At 41.1% G+C, this 23,173-nt stretch overlaps 1 protein-coding gene across 1 annotated transcript in view; it reads left to right on the top strand.

Annotated features, from left to right (window-relative positions):
- The first annotated feature begins 904 nt into the window (after positions 1 to 904).
- The window catches only part of LOC109905280 (platelet-derived growth factor C), a 91,563-nt gene continuing 69,294 nt past the window's right edge, over positions 905 to 23,173 (top strand). The window contains exon 1 of the mRNA XM_020502562.2: positions 905 to 1,729. Within this exon, the coding sequence (XP_020358151.1) occupies positions 1,618 to 1,729 (112 nt within the window). The 5' untranslated portion in view covers positions 905 to 1,617. The remainder of the gene's footprint in view (positions 1,730 to 23,173) is intronic.

Here is a 23,173-nt window from a genome sequence, read left to right as displayed (position 1 = left end):
TCTTGGTGAATAGGTTCAATGTGTCTGCAACTTCCTTTGATTGTTTTGTCTGCTGGTAGACTTACACAGGGACACACACACTTTACACTGACAATGAGATGAGAGTAACCACATGAAATGCACATGATGAGGTGCAGCTTTGTATTGCAGAGTGGAAATTGGGAACATAAGGGGGAATGGTAACAGTGGTGTCTACAGCTTTGATATGACAAATTGAGCGTTCTTAAACAGTTCCCCAAAGAGGCATTAGGCATTGTTTTTACCGCCCCTGTTATGAAACGTTCTGGGCAATGATGGCGAGATTAAGGAACGAGTGCAGGTTGTGTTACAGTATTCACATTGCTGAAATGGGAAAGTTATTCTGTAGCCTACAGTGCCTCTGCCAATACTAAAATAATATCAACCCTCAATGGCATGATATCACAAGGAACTACATATTAAAGCAAGTGGTACGACAACAAAGAAGGGAAAAGAGGACTAACTTATTTGGTTCATTACTTTTCATTACTTTGCATTATTTTGTTAACATAGCCTTTCATTTTTACATGGACTCTAATGTGACATTTGTGGATGCTGCATTTATGCAAATATGGTGTGTTTAATTTATGACGTGATCATAATATAGATTAATTCTCTAATTTACAGTTGATAAGAATGAAATGAATAGTTAAATACAGGCACAATGCATTACACATTATGGACACACATGGTTTGTTATTGTAGACGTACTTTGTCAGGGACTTGTGGGAATAAATAACAGAAACATCCGTTTAATGACTTCGCAGATGTGGGGAGTGTAAATTATTCTAACACCATGCAACAAGGAGAGCTGCAGCAACTAAATAGTTAACTTCCTGGGGAGTTTCCTTTGGTAAAAAGTTTCCTTATGTATAGCACCTGTTGGGTCGTCAGTTGGCAGTCTGCTTCTCCAAAAATACAGATGCGGTAGTCCCGGTTTTAGCGACAGCTAATAGTTCCAGTCTCCAGCAACCTCACCAAACAACTGGAGTCATGTGTGCTCTGCAATATCATCCACTTTACAAATTGTATCAAATTGCGATGTACTCTCGTGGTATCTGCGGTGACTGTGAAGTTTATTCTAATGCCTGCTAATCTTTGGACTGGAATTGCTTTGGAAACAGATTTTGGAAACTGAACGTCGCGGGCAGGCTACAGTATCGCACTTCTCCCTGGGCAAAAAAAAGTTATCCATTTCAGCATTTGCGAAATATTTCACTCAATATGTAACTCATTTGTTTCATTTGTTGGAACCTCAAGCTGGATATGGAAATTATTTAAAGCGCAGCAGCAATTTTCTAACTTCCAAGCCAATTTTCCATAAAAGCAACAGGTGCGCATCCGAACCAATAAGACTAGCGCATAACGGCCATTAGTTTCAACGTTTTCTTATTGTGGACATTACAGGATTTTTATGACGTACATAGTTTTTCTCAAAGGACTCCGTTTTTGAATGAGGTTATGTGGATTTTACTCTGCGTTTGTCCGCTACAAAATGTCTCCAAAACAGCATTGGTGTCGTCCAAACAACTGTTGTGCGTGGTGATCGAAAACGTCCCGTGAACAGTGCATTGTAATCGCTTTCTGCCACTAATCCAAATGATCCTTCCATTATTCATCCTACTTGTGTCGCTTCTCCAAAAACATGGCTCAGAAGCTGAATCAAGTCACATCAGCAAATTCCAACAACCAAGTTTAAAGGAACAAAACGGTAAGTTGCGTGTTTTGGACTGTGTGTGTGTAGAGTTGTCATGGTTTGAGTTGGAAATAACACATCCATTGCTGCCCATAAACTAATGTGCTTTTGTAAGAGGAGCAGGTTTAAGCTACATCTTGCTTGAGTTTAAACGGCAATAAATACATATCTTATTCAGCTCAAGCAGCATTATCCGGGATAGGAAGTGGAAATGACCTTTTCAAGTGTGCCCATGTGTGTTTTTAAGGGGGGACCTGAGAGCGGTTTTCTCTATGATCCTAAAAGGCTCCATTCATTCAGTGGTAGTCACTCCAGATGATGTCATTTTACTTACCCTTTGAACCCCACTGATTTAGACGGTCAAATAAAACATTTCCCGTTTTAAAGTAAAAAAAACAAACATGGTGAAACACATGAATTATTTATTATTTCCAGCATGTGCAACTTGGAATCAAACTGTTTGTTGTTGTGATGAGGTGTATGTGTGTGCATGCTTAAGTGCATAAATAGCCTATGCTTGCTGCAGTTAATTTAACATTATTTGATGAAGCATACACAACGCGACCTAGCAATGTACTCTGTCCACCATTTAATGTATTCTATGTAAACAGTTTGCAGGTTTTTGCTTTACACTGATACTGAATCACTTTCTCTAAAACGTTGTTTATTCTACACTTACCAGCATCCTTACCAAGTCATTACGAACCCAAAATCGTTTTCTAATGCAGAGCCCCCTCATGCTGTGGCAGTTCATATGGCACTCTATTTTCTACTTTAAGCTTTAGTAGTCGTTGTCTTCTTCTACCGTCAAAACAGATCATTTGCATATTTCACATTCCTGCATGGGGCTCCTCTATCTGCATTTAACCAGAGATCTTTATATAATGATGAGATGCTCATGTCTCCGCCCTAACAATAGGCAGGCGACAAGCATAGGTCTGCATATTAAGCCCATTTTGGTGAGAGTGAAACCTCTCGCTTCACCACTTCATCTCTAATTTATGTACTTGTTAGCATATGGAGGTCAAGGGCAGGAAGTGTTGTTCTTCGGTTGGGCCCTGATCAAAGCCTCGCCCCAGGATCCCCATCTAATCAATCTGGCCATGGAGAAAAACAAGTGGGCTGTTGAACCATAAAACCTGCTCTTAAAACAGTGGCCACACATGGAATTATATTAAAGGCCCTGGCTAGCGGTAATTGTTGACTCTGATGTGTGAGTCGTTTCACCAGAGCTCTGGTGTGGTTGATTGCTGATGCTCGGCCACAATTTGATATTGGTCTGCTGGAAAAGCTAGACCTGGCTGGCATGTTTAGTGGTGGTTGCTGGGAGAGTTACAATCTGGGGTAATTTAAGTCTTTATTTATCTGTTATTTTACCAGGTAAGTTGACTGAGAACACATTCTCATTTGCAGCAACAACATGGGGAATAGTTACAGGGGAGAGGGATTAATTAGCCAATTGTAAACTGGGGATTATTAGGTAACCATGATGGTTTGAGGGCCAGATTGGGAATTTAGCTAGAACAGCAGGGTTAACACCCCTACGATAAGTGCCATGGGATCTTTAATGACCTCAGAGTCAGGACACCCATTTAACATCCCATCTGAAAGACTGCACCCTTCACAGGGCAGTGTCCACAATCACTGCCCCTGGGAATTGGGATTTTTTTTTAGACCAGAGGAAAGAGTGCTTCCTACTGGCCCTCCAACACCACTTCCAGCAGCATCTGGTCTCCCATCCAGGAACTGACCAGGACCAACCCTGCTTAGCTTCAGAAGCAAGCCAGTGGTGGTATGCAGGGTGGTATGCTGCTGATGACTCTATAGATGGCTATCAGTCACCGCATGGTTGCTAGTGCGGTTCCTCTACTCTTAGTCTCAGTTTGGTAGCTCAGTCTAACTTTCTCCAAGGAAACTGCTGTTGACTTTTGTTATGCAACCTGATACATAGGATATCATCTTTTGGCAGGCCAGACTCCAGCCACCCAAGTCATAGACTGTTCTCTCTGCTACTGCATGGCAAGCGGTACCGGAGCACCAAGTCTGGGACCAAAAGGCTCCTGAACAGCTTCTACCCTTAATCCATAAGACTGCTAGACAGTTAAACAAATGGCTACCCGGACTGTTTGCATTGACCCCCTTTTTTTTCTTGCGCTGACTCTCTTGCACAGGCTCTATGCAAACTTACTCTACCCACACACTCACACTTACTACACTGACACTCCGACACACACAAAACACACACATGCATATTGTCGCCCCACACACACTTTCACACTCTTCACACACGCTACTCTGTTTATTATCTATCCTGATTGCCTAGTCATTTCTACCGCTACCTGCATGTACGTATTAACTCGAGGTTCACAGGCCAATGGGGAAATGTGCAGTTTTTCACCTGTACACGTGAAATGTCTGGGGAATGGGGATAGAGAAGTGCAGTGTGCAATCAAAAGGTCCCAATAAGAACAAGTCAACAGGCAATCTGTAACCAACATGCATAATGGGAGAAAAACATGGGGTGGTGTAGTTGTTCGCGACAGACCGAGAACTTGGGACTTGAAATGTGTACATGGAAGTGTAACTTTAGTTTCATACATTGATGTCAATGGATATTTGCATCATAATTCATGTTACTGGTGCAAATCTCAAGTCACCCTCTAGTATCTGGAGATATCATATGTATCTGGAGATTTGACCAAACCTCTCCATGTAATTTTTTGACTCACTCTACTGTAGTTTCATACAAAGCCAAGCATAATTTCCTCACATCAAAGCCATAGTCTTTTGTGTGGCGTGGGATTGGTTGAAGTCAGCGTATTGCATGTTTTGCTCTGTTTAGGAAGTAACGCCTCTCACTATCAGGCAATTATTACCCAACATTTGCTGGCTTGACTTACTAGGGTGGTTTATATAGCTGTTAGCCCATGCTGTTGGCAGCTACCAGCTTGGCAGCTTGAATTCACATTGCCAGTCTGTTATTGTGTTAAATGGTTTCCATAGTAGTTTATATTTTAATTGGAAGTTACGGTATAGCTGTAAAACTGGTGACATGGCACCAAAAGGATTTGGAATATACAGTTATCCTTTAATAATATAAGTTTCTCTGGGAAAAGCCATTTTCAGTTAGAGTAAGTTGTAAATTGACAAATCTTAACAAAGAACTAATGTACAGTTACTCGCACTATAGTAGTTGGCCTATACTGACAACTACGGTCTAGTTGAGGAAAAAAAAAGCTGATTGGATGATGCTTTACTTAAAGTAACTTGCAATGAAACTGCAATACAAATATACCTGAAAATATACTGACCGCACAAGCACTTTCCCACGCTGAGACACTAAACAGTCTCTCGTTGCCACAAGCAGTCCATGTTATTTCCCCCACACTACTTCAGTCTCAAGTGAGGACTAACAGTGAATAACAGTGTCTATATTTTTGCTGTCAGTACAACTTGAACATCGGAGCACTGAATTTGGCAAGCGAGCATGCCACCGCCTGCCTGCTGTTTGTCATTTTGGGCAGCGAGTGTACATTCTCCTCAGGCAAGAGGGAGTTTCTCAAGGGAACTGGGTCACATTTTTTTTTTAAAGCTCTGCATTGGCTGAGAAAGCCTCCAGGCAGGCAGTAGCTTCTCTCTCATTTGCAGTATCAACATTGCCCCAGATAATTTGGAAGGACCTATTGTTTTCAGAAGAATCAATGTCCTCTTGAGGTCAGTATGCAGCTCAAAACATCTTGACATTGTCATCGATATGTCCCTGTGAGGAGTGTCACCCATCCAGCCAAAGGTGTGTGTAATGTGCGTGCCTTTTCTTTTAGTATCACAATAAATGCCCTCCGTGTCCCTTTAAATAGTAAGTGTGGAATAATCTTGCTATACTATGTGGATAGGGAACACCTGCGGATTCTCAACTTTTAATTCATCTACCAGTCAAGGCCTAAACTATAGCCAGCATGCTGATTGTCGATGCCAATTATGGATTCATGTAAATCATGAATAGCAGTGACATGTACGTAATACAATTTTTGTTTTCAGCTTGAACCATTTCAATGTAACAATTTGGCTGTTTCCACCTGTGAACCAGTGACCAAATAACTTTCTGGAGACACAGAGCCAACCAATCCCAAGAACATTCTTTCCTTATCTGCTGCAAATCCTTATCTGCTGCAAAATGAAATGCCTCATTGGAAAAATCAATTCATGAGCGATTCTTAGATAGCAGTAGATTTTAATGAATGTTATCAGCTGCCTACAATTGCTTCAGCACATGGAATATAGTGAGCACTTCTTTAGCTATTTCATCGATGGATTAGGCCTACAGCTGAAAATATATTCAGTATGGAAATGAGCACCGAGTCCAAAAGCACAGAGTTTCCCAGAGGAGACAAAAATATAAAGCGCTCATAAATTTGGTCATATAAACGCACCACAGTAAATAGCCCAATGCTAACATTGACATTGAATGGGAGAGAAGATAGTCTAGACATGAGTATGTCTGTCTCAAATTAGGATTACCTGTCAGTGCTGCAGAGGAGTAAAAGACCGGTATTTGCATCTTTTCCTCAGGTTTCTCTTGTTTCTCAGCTGCACTTCGGCCAGTGGTTTATGTGCTCATTGCCACGCACACTTGACGTAATCCATTGGCATTTTCAAAAACATTGAGGTGAAGGCATTGAAGGCTACATGTAACTACTGTGTTACATAGATAAAATAGACATTACATAGGTCTAGGCATACATTTCCTTGGAAAATGTCTTGAGGAGGAAGCATTTCTGAAATGACTAAACGAGAGAATGTAAATAGAGCTGTTGGCATAATCAGTGCATTACTATTGGGTAATTAGCGTGTTATCATTCTTGCGGTGGCTTCGTCTCGAGTGCAGCTCATATTGGCACTTCCAAACTGAATACATTTGGATTACCTGTAGCTGTGTTTGAGGATTTGTACATTGCTGGAACAGCCCTGCACTTGAATGGATTTAAGCTGTCTGTGGGGATATTGGCTGTTTTGAAAGTAAACTGAATTCCATTAGACTCACAATTTTGACCTTGGTTACCGTCTCTGGAGGGTATGTATACATAGTTTTTGCAGATGTCATCGCCCCCTTTCAGAGAACTATTTGAAAGTGTCTTGTTCTGTCAATACGCCGGGCTTGGGCGTTGCCTTGCAGTTGATTGACAAGGAGCTTGACCCTGAACAAGTACCAAAAAGTAGTGCAGCAGTGGTTTCTAATATAGAGATGGATTAGGAGAGGCAGATGCAACATTGTGCTTACATTTTGCAGAGAAGGTAACAAAGTAGTATTGCTTTGGTACAAGAAGAGCAGAGCTGGTTATTGAGGGATTGGTCACTATGCTAAATGTTCACAGAATATTAATTACTCAAGAAATGTACAAATATTTGGCATGGATCCCCAGATCCTCATAAAGATCTACAGCTGCACCATCGAAGGCATCCTGACCCGGTTGCGTCATCCAGGTTTGGCAACTGCTTTGCATCCGACCGTAAGGCGCTACAGAGGGTAGTGCAAACGGCCCAGTACATCAATGGAGCCAAGCTTCCTGTCATCCAGTACCTACATAAGTTGAAGTCAGAAGTTTACATACACGTTAGCCAAATGCATTTAAACTCAGTTTTTCCACAATTCCTGACAATTAAATCTTAGGTCAGGTAGGATCATCACTTTTATTTTAAGAATGTGAAATGTCAGAATAATAGTAGAGTGATTTATTTCAGCTTTTATTTCTTTCACATTCCCATTGGGTCAGGAGTTTACATACTAATTTAGTGTATTTGTTAGCATTGCCTTTAAATTGTTTAACTTGGGTCAAATGTTCTGGTAGTCTTCCACAAGCGTCCCACAATAAGTTGGGTGAAATTTGACCCGTTCCTCCTGACAGAGCTGGTGTAACTGAGCCAGGTTTGTAGGCCTTGCTCACACACTTTTTCAGTTCTGCCCACAATATTTCTATGGGATTGAGGTCAGGGCTTTGTAATGGCCATTTCAATACCTTGACTTTGTTGTCCTTAAGCCATTTTGCCACAACTTTGGAAGTATGCTTGGGGTCATTGTCCATTTTTAGAAGACCCATTTGCGACCAATCATTAACTTCCTGACTGTCTTGAGATTTTGCATCAATATATCCACATAATTTTCCGTTCTCATGATGCCATCTATTTTGTGAAGTGCACTAAGTCCCTCCTGCAGCAAAGCGCCCCCACAGCATGATGCTGCCACCCCCGTGCTTCACGGTTGGGATGGTGTTCCTCGGCTTGCAAGCATCAGCGTTTTTCCTCCAAACATAACGATGGTCATTATGGCCAAACAGTTCTATTTTTGTTTCATCAGGCCAGAGGACATTTCTCCAAAAAGTTAGATCATTGTCTCTATGTGCAGTTGCAAACTGTAGTCTGTCTTTTTTATCGCAGTTTTGGAGCAGTGGCTTCTGCCTTGCTGAGCGGCCTTTCAGGTTATGTCGATGTGGGACTCATTTTACTGTGGATATAGATACTGGAGGAAATAGGTACACAAGTATTTTCATAGGGTCCTTTGCTGTTGTTCTGGGATTGATTTGCACTTTTCGCACCAAAGTAAGTTAATCTCTAGGACACAGAACGTGTCTCCTTCCTGAGCGGTATGACGGCTGCGTGTTCCGATGGTGTTTATACTTGCGCACTATTGTTTGTACAGATAAATGTGGTACCTTCAGGCGATTGGAAATTTCTCCCAAAGATGAACCAGACTTGTGGAGGTCTGCAATTTTTCTGAGGTCTTGGCTGATTTTCTTTAGATTTTCCCATGATGTTAAGCAAAGAGGCAGTGAGTTGGAAGGATAGGCCTTTTTAAATACATCCACAGGCACACCTCCAATTGACTCAAATGATGTCTGCAGCTTCTAAAGCCATGACATCATTTTCTGGAATTTTCCAAGCTGTTTAAAGGCACAGTCAACTTAGTGTATGTGAACTTCTGACCCACTGGAATTGTGATGCAGTGAAAGAATCTCTGTAAACAATTGTTGGAAAAATTGCTTGGCATGCACAAAGTACATGTCCTAACCGACTTTCCGAAACTATAGTTTGTTAACAAGAAATTTGTGTAGTGGTTGAAAAACCAGTTTTAATGACTCCAACCTAAAGTGTATGTAAACTTCTGACTTCAACTGTATATACTAGGTGGTGTCTGTGGAAGGCCCAAAAATTGTGAAGGACTCTAGTCACCCGTCAGAGCAGTCTATCTGATACCACATGGCAAGCTCTACAAGAGTGCCAAGTTTAAAAGGCTCCTTAACAGCTTCTACTCTGAGTAGCTCAGCGAGGAGTGACGCAGCGGTCTATGGCACTGCATCTCAGTGCTAGAGGCGTCACTACAGACTTTGGTTTAATCCTGGGCTGTATCACAACCGGCCGTGATTGGGAATCCCAAATGGCGGCGCACAATTGGCCCAGCGTCGTCCGGGCTATGGGAGGGTTTGGTCGGTGTAGGCCGTCATTGTAAATAAGAATTTGTTCTTAACTGACTTGCCTAGTTAAATAAAGGTTTTTACACTGATGATTTTTGCTGTTACCTGTTGTATTCGGAGCGTGTGACAAATCAAATTTCATTTGATTTTATGTAAGCATATGTTGTCTTTTCAATCATTGACCAGTTATCAAACCCAGACTATTATATTCAGAAATTGCCATCCTGATTAATTATGTTTTACAACTTCCATTGTGACCATGGATTTCCTGAATAAATCTGAGTGTTTCACAGGCATGACTCCAATGTATGCATCCAGCAGCCCCCACACACCAAAGAATAACAATTTATCCTCACTTTTGGCATGGTCCAGTGGTGGCAGGAATACCAACCCAGCAGTCTGGGAACAATGTGTCTTTTGCTCCACTAGAACAGTGGTTCTCAAACGTATTTAGGCCAGGGACTCTTTTTGTGATAGCAAATTCATCAGGGACCCCCCTCATGAATAAAAATAGCGTACAAGGAGTTCTACTCGACCATGGCAGTGCAGTCCCAATGAACCAAGTCTCGGGCTCCGGGAAGGAAAATTTTTAGGGCCCATCACTTGACATTGGAGAGAAAATGTGGCAGTTGTCAAGCAAATAAAAAATAAAATTGTCACGGGGCGAGTATTTGAATCAGCTTTAAAGCCAATATCCTGTAATTCTACACATTTTGACATGAGGCTGAGAAAGAAGTTAGCTGTTTTAGAGGTTAAATTACAGTGCTTTTTTTAACTGTTGGGGGGGGATACAAGAGAAATTGAGTTAAAAAATGTACAATTGGTGGAATACTGTGGATACCAATATCCCTGTGAGCCTCTCGGGCCCAGGTTGCCCAGGGTTAAGAACATACATTATAGATTGTAATACAATAATATTATTGTCAATTTATTCCATGGATCCCTTGGCCAAAATGTGTTTAATCTGTCATTAATATCTATATTTTACTGTGATATATAAATTTTAAAAAGAGAACCCTGCACTAGAATGTTCTCCTCTTCCGCTGTAACAGTCTGAAGGTAAAAGTCATAGTCATAGTCAACTGACACAATTTCTGATCTAATTCCGTGAGGCTGTGATGTGTAATCTGCTGCACATTGATTACGATATCAGAGCAAGATCAACTTCTCACTGGAGTTTATATGCTAGTTTGAGCAGTCTGTTAGAACATGGAAAAAGATTATTAGTACTGTATTTCACTGCCTCGTGAGGTCACATATGGAGCTTGTATACTGTTAGAGTTTTACAGGAGCCCCACATCAGCTGTTCTCACATGCTGGGCTTCATATACTGTAGGTCAGTCAGGGAATGAGTGAGGAGGGAAGCTAGATACAGTTTAAAATTCGGATTAATCGTGTATGGTTGTACTCCATTTTTAAAGGGGGACTGAACTGGCCTCGTTTTTCATATTGCTCATTAAGAAATGGTAGCGGCCATGACTGAAGCCAAACGAGAGCTGTGTTGGATGTAGTTTGGTGTTTCTTAGGTGTGTCTTTGCCATTCAATCACAACAAACAGGGGCTTTGGTGAGTAGTGATGGCGAGTTAAGCTAAACTAGCTTTGCTATGGAGATAAGGTTTTAAGTTGAGGACTTCTCCCCTCCTGACTGACTCGCCATCTTGATGGTCTGCAAATTCAGTTCTATGTTTAGGCTAAAATCTGCGCTGACCTTGTGTTTAGCCAAGCTGAGAGCAGCTAGCTAGCATAGCTTGGGGATAGCGGGAGCTGGCTAGCCTGTCTTATCACAGTTATTCCAAAATAGAAAGGACAAGGGTCTGGAATGTGTTTCATAAGAAACTCGTTCTACAACACCTTGAGTCTGCTCAGCTGGTCTACAACACAATATTCTATAACTGTCTATTTTTGTCTCGTCTCTCCTTATGTCTACTGTTAGATCTTTCCCGGGTGATAAATCCCAGAACTACTAAAATCCCTATAGGTGTAGGCTACATGTGGACATTGCCCAGCTTGAGTGTAGATACATTTATCAACAGAAAATCAAGCAGGTTAGTATTTTTAACATGAATCTGGTTCTGAAGGCAGCTCTGCAGAGTGGCCACTAGCTGGCACTACCACAAAGTTTTAAAATCAGATTTTAAACATAACCCAACCTTAAACACACCGCTAACCCTAATGCCTAAACTTCACCTATAACTTCAATAGCCAATTTTGACTTTGCATCTGGCCCATCTAGCAGAAATCACTGTGTTGTGTAGTGTTTCCCCCAGGATTTTTTCATCAGCGGTGGCAATGTTTTTTCTGGATCAAAATGGGATTTAAGTGGTAGGTCTGGCGGGGGCGTTGTAGTGGGCGTTAGGGTTGGGTGGTAGCCAGATTTTCATATCATCATACCGTCCTTCTCTCATCCCAGGATTTACTGTAGTAGCTGTTAAGTACACAAAAAAAAGCCAATTGGGCGTCTATTACCAGAATGCTAACAAAATTGGCAGAAGTACTAGTGAATGACGCCCTTTCTCCAGATTAAATCGGCCACTTAGCTAACTAGCAAGTTAATCCAAATACAAAGCTGGACTTAACACCTCCCACTTTCTCCCGTAGTGCTGTATTTACACCAACAAAAAACACTCTCTACAGTACAACCAATTTGGTTGGATATGCAACTAAATATTTAGCTGTGCGACCATTCGTTTTATTTTGGGAGCCATGACACTAACTAATGTCCCATAAAATGATTGTTATTATGAGTGCCCTAGAGAGAAAAAGTGAGTGCAGATGAGTTAGTGTCAGGGTTGCACCATTACCACAGATAAAACGGCTTGCTTCTAGACCAACCAGATCAAAAGATCTGACCCATATTACCGGCACAACATTTGTATCTTCCTATCGTGGCTCACGTCATTAACCATTTTGTTGACACTTTGTTCAGTCATGTTACCTCATTGGCTAACTTTAGCAGTATATACAACTCCGTAGAGGAAGGGGAGGACCATCCTTCTCTGTGAATTTCATAAACATTTAACCCTTTGGCATGCACCAACACACGGGTGTGATCGTTCTACAGTGGTTCCTGCAGCGTACGCTCAAACCGGTGTGATTTTAGAACTTTCAGTTTCAAATTGACACAACAGTCAGCGTTTGTATTGAATGTGTCACTGTCACCTTCATTAATCTGGGGCGGCAGGGTAGCCTAGTGGTTAGAGCATTGGACTAGTAACCAGAAGGTTGCAAGTTCAAATCCCAGAGCTGACAACGTACAAATCTGTCGTTCTGCCCCTGAACAGGCAGTTAACCCACAGTTCCTAGGCTGTCATTGAAAATAAGAATTTGTTCTTAACTGACTTGCCTGGTAAAATGAAATAACAAAATCACCATTATTCTCTCGACCTGTAAACTTTAATTCATAGGCTAGGTCTTGGCAACCTCATGATGGGTATAGGGGAAAATTGTCATGTAGTGGCTTAAACCTATCAACGTTACATTGAGCTGGGTGAATTGAATATGCATGACAGTCATCCAATATGCTGTAATATAAATAAGGCCATGCATCTCAATAAAAAAAATTGTGCTTTTACACAATGTAGAAACGTAATATTCCACACATTACTTTGTCATTTTAATGACAGGTATTCGTATCAACAAATTTAGCTTTTATAATAAGTCAATGTCTTTACAGTGTTACAGGTTATACTGAACAAAAATGTCAACGTAACATGCAACAATTTCTGATTTTACTGAGCTACAGTTGATACACAGTAACAGTCAAATGTTTGGACACCTACTCATTCAAGGGTTTTTCTTTACTTTTACTATTTTCTAAACTACAATTTTTGATTTTGACTTTATTTAACTACGCAAGTCTGTAAAGAACAAATTCTTATTTTCAATGAAGGCTTAGGAACAGTGCGTTATAACTGCCTTGTTCAGCTCGGGGATTCGATCTGGCAACCTATCTGTTAAAATATGTCTGTTTCTGTCCTGCCCTTGACTTTGGTGCATGGCATGTGATGTTCATAGCCTCTTCATTGCAAAACTCCCTGATATTCTCAAAAATATACATTTGTCTAGCTGTGTCCAGTCCAGATGGTGCTTCTACATGCAGACCATTTATGGGAGGATGTCAGCGTTGCGCAGCAGCTGAAACCTGGTCCGGACTGAGTCTGAACTGCTCCTTGGCGTCAACAACACCAGGCTCCAGAGCGTCGAAGCTGTAAAACAGGAAATAAAAAATAAACATTTGAAGACGTTACAACATTACAATTCACCTCCCAAGTTTAGATAAGAAGAATAACCCCATACAATGAAATTAAAATTATATTCACCTGAAGTGCTGGTACTTATTGATCTGTGGCAGTGGCCTGAAGTACGGAGTCAGGTGTTGCCAGCCATAGCTTTCCACCAGCACCGTACCATCCTCCAGTCCAACCAGCTGTGGGATGTTGACCCCTGTGCTGGTGTTGTGAAGGACAGCACTGTGAATCTCAGACAAAGTGCCAGTCATGTTGGAGGTCAATTAAATAATCAAAATGGGTTTATGCTTTACATACCAGGTGTTATCATCAATTCCTTTGGAGACGCCACACTGCTGCTTTTGTCACATTGGCTGGCAGCAGTTTTCTACCAAAATGTTTGTCCTGGGTGGTGTCCTGGTAATACTATTGAGTTATCCTCGGCGTAGTTGTTTAAGTTCACCACTCGCTGCAAGTCCTCATGCTTCAGCTGTAACCCGTGCTTGCTTGGGCCAGCTGTCTTTTTGATTGGAGGCATTAGCCCATTCTTCAGTATTACTGGTGGAGGAGAGTCGGGCGTGTTCTACTGATGCTGAAAGGCAAATTCCGGATACAAATATTTTAGCATTATTATGCAATAGATAGCCGTAATCACCATCAGACACACCTGGCTAACTTGATAGGTTGTCAGCTAGCTAGCTAACAGTAAGCTTTAACTTGGTCTTTTGTTTAGACATGTAGCTCGCTAGCTAGCTTAACAATGAATAGTAATCCCAATTCATGGAGTACTAGCAATACAAACTGATTGTCAAAGCTAGATAAAGTTAACCAAATAGGTTCAATGTTAGCTTGATAACTAGCTAACATTAGGCTATAACCAGCAATGTGAAATGGCATCCTGAGAACATTAGTACAGGCAGATCATAAACATAATGTTAGCTAGCAAGCCATCCATCTAATGTCAGCTAGCTAGCTACCAGTAAGCTTTAACTTGCAATCAAAACAACTTTCTGACAAAATGACATGTATAATATCTGAAACTGTAGCTAGACTCTTACCCGTCCGTATACATGGATGAATGCTTCACGGCAGACTGCTACCCCTTTCATTAAATATGATTTTGTTTTTGTTTGTACAGCTTGCTTGGCCTGTTGTCAAGTCACTCTGGTTAACACTGACCATTTGCAATGCCACAATCATCTTAAGCTTTACTTCCCACCAACTGACCATTTTACGTGCACTAGCAGAGCTGGTTAGGCTGTTTTCATGTTATCTAGAGCGTTAGTGACTTTAACAGTGCTCCTGGAAACAATTTAATTACCCTTTTTTCCCGACGTTGACCTACACAGCTCAACACAATATGGCCATTCGTAAAGTCATCAGTTATTCTGCACTCTGGCACATTCAGATGAGAGTGCTCTGAAACAGTTGTCGCAGTGACATTCTATTGAAATGGATACTTTCATAGTAAAGTCTTGTTAAGTTTTATTATACGATACATATACATAAAAATAGAAAAGCCTTGTTATACAGGATTACCTACACATATTGACCAGCTGAAATAGACAGAAGCGTGCTATATGGCAGACCAATCCAAACATCTCTCTGCTTGTCCAGCCCACTCATTATCTCAGTCAATCATGGCTAGCGGGAAGGTTGACATTTTCTGTGGCTTAACCAACTAGGCTCGTAATTTAACAGTTTTCTTCGTGTTTACAGATGGCATACACGTTTGGTATTAAGGCACATTAAAGTTCACATGTTCGAGAGGGCATTTCTGCCAAAAATGCATTTTGATCAAAATCGTTGTAACATAAATGGCTCCTGTGAACTAGTGACCTGTGACATATGCCAAGTTTCCTGAAATGGGTCACATTTCTGCGAGAAAATGCATTTTGATAAAACAAATGTTTACGGTCAATTGCCTCACCTGTGAAGTAGTAAGTTTAGGCTATTTACTCCATGGTGCCCGGCCATGTTGCCAGGTGAGAACTTTTCCTGTCTGTGCTCGCTCCTTAACATTCCCACCACCACAATACACAAGACTCCTTACCCCCCCCAGTCACACAGTGGGTTCCACATAACGTTGGTGAGGACGGCACACCCTAACAGGTCATGGTGAGGGAGGTACCAGCATAGTCTCTGGCGACAGCCTCTGTGCCTGTACACTACACACATGCTGCCCCTCGCAGTACCCACACTAGGTCCCCTGGGAGGGGGTATCCAATGGAATGAAAATGTACATTGGAATGTTAGGTAGCTCTTGCGACTACTGATGATTTGAGCAACTGTGTTCTGGAGATACGTGTGGTGCACGGTGCAGACCGGATGGCCTGTCAAGATAATCGGGATTCTCCTTTTTTGATGAAGGCACATTATTACAATCGGTCCACTAAAGCAGAGCAAGGATGGGTCCGTCTTATTGGCAGGCATGGCTGTCTGACAATACAGAATGACATTGGCAGCAGCTGCAGATTTTTTTTTTTAAGGTAAACATTGTCTCAGGCTTTTCACTCCCAATGCCAAGAACACAAGGATTGTATCAATCATGAGGTGATTACATTTGGAAACAATAGCAATGGGCTATTATCCCTATGTCAATAGTCTGCTAGTGCAAGCGTAGCTACCATGGTAATGCAGTCAGGGCCAAAAAAAGGATGACCGACTGGGTAAAGATTGAGCAACAGCAGTGCCTGATGTGAGGCCTAATTTATCAACCAATCGCCATCTGTATAAAAAGTGGTAAAGTGAGTTGGTTATTTTTAAAGGTGGTAGGCCTTCTTTTTTTTCTCCCCAACGGCAAGGCAAACATCTGCTCAGCTGTTTCTCATTAGCGCTTATCGTTGACAGTATTGAAATCGCCCAGGAGCCCTGCTGGTTAATGAGATGCCATTGACAAGCCCAATCTATCATGTGTCACCTCTGTTTGTCAAACTCCATCTTTCATTCTATTCAGCTTGACAGCCAACGTTTGTTCATGTCGTCTCCCCTCCCACTTGTTCACAGGCATTATGCAGACATTTAGACCTAGGTCATTGAGTTGGTTTGTATCTGGAACAGATTTGAGATTTTGCTAGACCCAGTAACGAGTCCGATGCTATGTGCACCGTGATGGTAATCAATATAATGTGGCCATGGGGTACCAACATAATCATAACCATGATGGATCTTCCTTTAAAAGTTTTCAGCTTATGCCGTGACCGTTTGCGGTAGATGGTGGCAGATTGTGGTAAATTGCGTTGTTCTGCTTCACAGGAGAGCCAATTGAATGGAAACTTTTTAATTTAACTCGTTTTTTGTCAGAAATGCCTTCTCGAACATGTGAACTTTCATGTGACTTAACACATTTGTATGCCATCTGTAAATATGATTTTTCAATTTTTTATTCGAACCTAGTTGATTAAGCCACAAAGACAGGAATCTTCCCGCTAACCATGATTGGCTGAGACAATGAGTGGGCTGGACATGCAGAGAAATGAGTTTGGATTTGTCTGCCATATAGCACTTCTGTCTATTTTGAGCTGGTCAGTATGTATTGGCAATCCTGTATTACGTGTCCTTTTTTGAAATACAGTATCAGTCAAAAGTTTGGACACACCTAGTCATTCCAAGGTTACTATTTTCTGCAATGTAGAATCATAGTGAAGACAGAAACTGTGAAATAACAAATGAATCTTGTAGTAACCAAAAAAGTGTTAAACAAATCAAAATATATTTGAGATTCTTTAAAATAAAATAATTTTATTGGTTACATACACATGTTAAGCAAATGTTATTGCCGGTGTAGCGAAATTCTTGTGTTTCTAGCTCCGACAGTGCAGTAATATCTAACAATTTCACAACATACACACAAATCTAAGTAAAGGAATGGAATTAAGAATATATGAATATTTGGATGAGCAATGTCAGAGCGGCATAGACTAAGATACAGTAGAAGAGAATACAGTATATACGTATGAGATGAGTAATGCAAAATATGTAAACATTATTGAAGTGACTAGTGTTCCATTTATTAAAGTAGCCAGTGATGTCAAGTCTATGTCTATAGGCAGAAGCTTCTAATGTGCTAGTGGTGGCTATTTAACAGTCTGATGGCCTTGATAGTTTTGGCCTTCCTGTTACTTCGTGTGCTGTCGGTTTCCTGGAGGTTAGGTAGTATTCTGCCGGTGATACGTTGGGCAGATCGCACCACCCTCTGGAGAGCCCTCAGTTGCGGGCGGTGCAGTTGCCGTACCAGGCGGTGATACAGCCCGACAGGATGCTCTCAATTGTGCATCTGTAAATGTTTTAGGTAGCCACCCTTTGCCTTGATGACAGCTCTTGGCATTCTCTCAACCAGCTTCATGAGGTAGTCACCTGGAATGCATTTCAATTAACAGTTTTGCCTTGTTTTAAAAATGTAAACTTTTATTTAACTAGGCAAGTCAGTTAAGAACATATTCTTATTTACAATGACGGCATACCCCGTACAACGCTGGGCCAATTGTGCACCACCCTATGGGACTCCAAATTTATGGCTGGATGTGATACAGCCTGTATTTGAACCAGGGACTGTAGTGACTGACGCATCTTGCACTGAGATGCAGTGCCATAGACCACTGTGCCACTCGGGAGCAGCGTTCCTTTTGTTATAAGTGAATTTGTGGAATTTCTTGACAAGGTAGGGGTGGTATACAGAAGAGCTCAATTTGCTAAAAGTCCAAGTCCATATTATGGCAAGAACAGCTCAAATAAGCAAAGATAAATTACAGTCCATCATTACTTTAAGACATGAAGGTCAGTCAATCTGGAACATTTTAAAGGAAGTTTCTTCAAGTGCAGTCGCAAAAACCTTTTAAGCGCTATGAGGCAACTGACTCTCATGAGGACCGCCACAGGAAAGGAAAACCCAGAGTTACCTCTGCTGCAGAGGACAAGTTCATTAGAGTTATCTGCACCTCCGATTGCAGCCCAAATAAATGCCTCACTGAGCTCAAGTAACAGACACTCCTCAACATCAACTGTTCAGAGGAGACTGCCTGAATCAGGCCTTCATTGTAAAATTGCTGCAAAGAAACCATTACTAAAGGACACCAATAAGAAGACGAGACTTGCTTGGACCAAGAAACACAAGCAATGGACATTAAACCGGTGGAAATCTGTCCTTTGGTCTGATGAGTCCAAATTTGACATTTTTGGTTCCAACTGCAGTGTCTTTGTGAGACACAGAGTAGGTGAGTGGTGGTGTGGTACCCACCGTGAAGCATGGAGGAGGAAGTGTGTTATTGAGGGTGGTGCTTTGCTGGTGACACTGTCAGTGGTTTTAATTAGAATTCAAAGCACACTTAAGTATTGTTACCACAGCATTCTGCAGCGATACACCATCCCATCTGGTTTGGGCTTAGAGGTACTATCATTTGTTTATCAACAGGACAATGACCCAACACACATCCAGGCTGTGTAAGGGCTATTTGACCAAGAAGAGTGGTTGAGTGCTGCAGCCAACAAGTGCTCAGCATATGTGGGAACTCCAAGACTGTTGGAAAGGCATTCCAGGTGAAGCTGGTTGAGCGAATGCCAAGAGTGAGCAAAGCTGTCAAGGCAAAGGGTGGCAACTTTGAACATTTTCAAACATTAAATATATTTTGATTTAACACTTTTTTTTGTTCGTTACCTCATGATTCCATATGTGTTATTTAATATTTTTTTGTCTAATTATTCTACAATGTAGAAAATGGTAAAGATAAAGAAAAACTCTTGAATGAGGTGTGTCCAAACATTTGACTGGTACTGTATGTGTGATATTAGTTTAGATTTTTGAATGAAGCATTATTATGCACCTGTCTCGGGGGAGGAGCAAATCATACATATCATCTGTGTACTTAAATAGCGAATTGAGGACACTTTCCCGTGGTAATTTCCATGCCAGCCAGGTAGGCTGTACTCCTGTTGTAAAGCGAATTAGTGTGCTTAATATTAGCAATGTTGAGGAATAAATATAGTAGGCCTAGCCTATAGAAGAAAGCTGATTGGATCCTCTTTTAATAGAGGCACCAAAACGGTTTCACACAATTGCATACCCTATAGAAATGTTGTTCAACATGAGCTTATGGGCTCTCATGAAGAGTTTGATTTGATATTCGATGACATTTGCATTGACATCAGAGTGATTACAGGGACAATGGAGTGTGGAGTACCAGGCAGTTAGCAAGTTGGTAGGCTACTAATGACCATCAGCAGCAGCATAGCTTGGAGAAGCCTCGTTACCTTGACTAAACATTCTCGTGGAATTTGACTGTGGCCATGACTCGTGACTGCTGATGTGGCGGTAATATGATCACCATAACAGCCCTAATCATAACCCTGATGCACTGTAATCATGCAAATACGGCAATAATTGGTTAGAAGTGGGCTAAGTAATAACTTTTCATGTAATCAGTTTAAGAAGACATTTTGAGGCTCTATTCAAAAGGGATTTGTTTGTAGTCTGTCCAATGTTCTTGGAGACATTACAATACTTCCAATTTTGAGCATGTAGAAATTCTCCCCAAAAGGAATGGACCCCATGCCACTTGAAACCGTGTCAGTGCAGGGACGTGAGAGGGAAGGTACTAAACATGAGTTTTACCTTAGCAAGAGAGGAGTGTCCGGTATAATGTCAAAGGTGTGAAACTGTGAAATTAATCAGTTCTACAAGGCTGTTTATTTTTCTGCTTGTTTTCTCGATTCAAAGACCGATCCCTCAATATCTCAGAGAAAGTGTGACAGGATGTGCTGAATTCAAACGCCTCAATATTATTTTTATTACATTTTAAGGCATGACATCTGGATATTGTTTTGCAATAGTTTCCTAAAATGTAATTGTAATCTACTTCTGTGATTTCTTTGTCTCACTAAACTAACTTCCTCAAGATAATAAATTACTAATCAAGAGGATTGCAGAATTTACTGATTAAATTGGAATCTATCGTCTTGATTGCACCCATAAAGTTCAAGTAGCTAGAGGAACTGTTGAGCAGTCAGGGTGTGTCAGAAATGTTCATGACCTGTACATACAACACGTCAACACCTGTGATAGATCTTACCTTCCGGCGTGTAAAAAAAAAAAGGCAAACGTGAGGAGAAAGGCGGCATTAGTACAAACCTGACATGATTAAAGAACAAATATTAAGGGAATAATAGTTAGCTTAAAGAAGGAAAAAAGTACTTCAGTCAATGAAAATAGTTCTGTAATATTTACCCTCGTTAAGTTATAGTGTACTATGGGTGTGTCTCAGTAGTCCTCTCCTTGAGGCTTCCTCACCTTGTGTCCTCTGTATTGATGTGAAGGAACTGGATAGGTGAACACTACTTCACAACACATCCACCATATTCATTTCACAGGAATTTTAGGTTCGTTCAGTTGAAATAGATTGGAGGAAGAGCAGCAGCAACATCAGAACATTGAGACATGCCCTTTGTCCCCTTCACCCTGAAGCAATTGCTACTGTAGCTTTTTGGACCAGCCATCTGCTTGTATGGGGTCATTTAGCGGTCATAGGTGATCTCATCTCTAGACTCAACTGCAGTTTCTTCTCATAACAAAAACTATAAAATGTTTACCGATATGTAAATTAGCATTTTTAAGACTGCTTTTGAATATAAAGCTTCAATATGTAACTTTTTGGATGACCCGACCAAATTCACAAATTTACTTCTGGTTTTGTACACTAGCTTCAAACAGCTGAAAAATACAATATTTTAGGTTTTGAAAAATATAGTTCACAGCGATTTAGATGGTACAGTGATTCTCTCCTAATTTCACAAACTTAATTCGGCAAACTATTAGAATTTTAGAAACCAGGAAATGGCGGAGTGATTTTCTGCATCTTGCACCTTTTATTTTTTACAGCTGCTTTAGAGAGAACCTCTGTTTCCCAGGCATCCATCTAGGATGAAATTAGACAGCCATTTTTCCAGAATTGCAACCGCACATGAATATTCATCTTTAAAGATCACATCAAAGCTTTTAAAACTGGCTGCTGCTGTTATAATTCTGCGTTTGCAATATATTTTTCTCAAGACTGTTTGCCTTATGCAATGGCTTATTTTTGGAGAGAAACAAGTAGCCACAGTTAAGTAAAAAGAGAGAGGGGAAACTTTTTGTTATTGGTCTATTAATTTAAGTGAAATGTCTCATTTTGTATATTTCTGTTTCTGAGTACTGGAGGCTGTAAATGACGAGTGTTTTTCTGCATTCAGTTACCTTGTTTTAAAACGCCACAGGTCATTAAAGGGGCAGATCAGACTAAAACATGGTTTTATTTATATTTCCACACAGAGATTGGAATAATGCTGTGAAATTGTGACTTCACCAGGCGGTCAAAATATCCCACCCAGCCAAACAAGCAGAAATTTCAGCAGTCTTTTTTTTTTTTACAATAAGTGCAATATCGTAATTGTCACAAATTTCATAGTATTATTCCAACCTCAGTGTGGAAATATAAATAAAACCATGTTTTTGTCTGATCTGCCTCTTCAAATTGCTTTCAATCACCCATTTTTGTAAATGTAATGCATTTTAAACTTCAAATTTCTCTAGTAGGGCCCTATAGGTTATTTATCATAATGAACGATATCAGCAAAATGTCCATGATAAGTGGACGGTTCGTTTGTTGTCGATACTGTTCGGTTTTTCGTCCCAGCTCTACCGTCAATACCATTTAAAAAAAATGTTTTTAGCTTGTTCTTTTGTAAATGTGAATATTTCTTATTTTCTAAAAATGTGAATACCTGCAGTCAACTTGTGCACTAGGCTAATTGATTGAGCCAGTCACATGGTATGTTTGTTTACAATTATACAACGGGTGGGCCTAATCCTAAAATGTCAGTGTCTTTTCCAACGGCTAAATCTGACGTTAAAATGCATATTTACCCTGTTCCATCTGACTGTGCGATCCACTGTCTCATCAGCACAGCCAGGCAATTTATAAACTTTGTCTCCACTATAAAAAGCTTCTAGATGTTATCTCACATTTTTGTTAAGACTAACATTTCGTTTTCAACAGCAGAGATTTGTGTAAACCTTGCTGTCTGTCTCACTTGCTGTCTGTCTCACTGACACTCAACGTCAACAAAACTAAGGAGATGATTGTGGACTTCAGGAAACAGCAGAGGGAACACCCCCCCCATCCACATCGATGGAACAGTAGTGGAGAGGGTAGCAAGTTTTAAGTTCCTCGGCATACACATCACAGACAAACTGAATTGGTCCACTCACACAGACAGCATCGTGAAGAAGGCGCAGCAGCGCCTCTTCAACCTCAGGAGGCTGAAGAAATTCGGCTTGTCACCAAAAGCACTCACAAACTTCTACAGATGCACAATCGAGAGCATCCTGGCGGGCTGTATCACCGCCTGGTATGGCAACTGCACCGCCCTCAACCGTAAGGCTCTCCAGAGGTTAGTGAGGTCTGCACAACGCATCACCGGGGGCAAACTACCTGCCCTCCAGGACACCTACACCACCCGATGCTACAGGAAGGCCATAAAGATCATCAAGGACAACCACCCGAGCCACTGCCTGTTCACCCCGCTGTCATCCAGAAGGCGAGGTCAGTACAGGTGCATCAAAGCTGGGACTGAGAGACTGAAAAACAGCTTCTATCTCAAGGCCATCAGACTGTTAAACAGCCACCACTAACATTGAGTGGCTGCTGCCAACACACTGTCAATGCCACTGACTCTACTCCAGCCACTTTAATCATGGGAATTGATGGGAAATGATGTAAATATATCACTAGCCACT

Source organism: Oncorhynchus kisutch, linkage group LG15, assembly GCF_002021735.2.
Source record: "Oncorhynchus kisutch isolate 150728-3 linkage group LG15, Okis_V2, whole genome shotgun sequence".
NCBI classification, from domain to species: Eukaryota; Metazoa; Chordata; class Actinopteri; order Salmoniformes; family Salmonidae; genus Oncorhynchus; species Oncorhynchus kisutch.
This window is presented reverse-complemented; position numbering and strand designations above follow the sequence as displayed.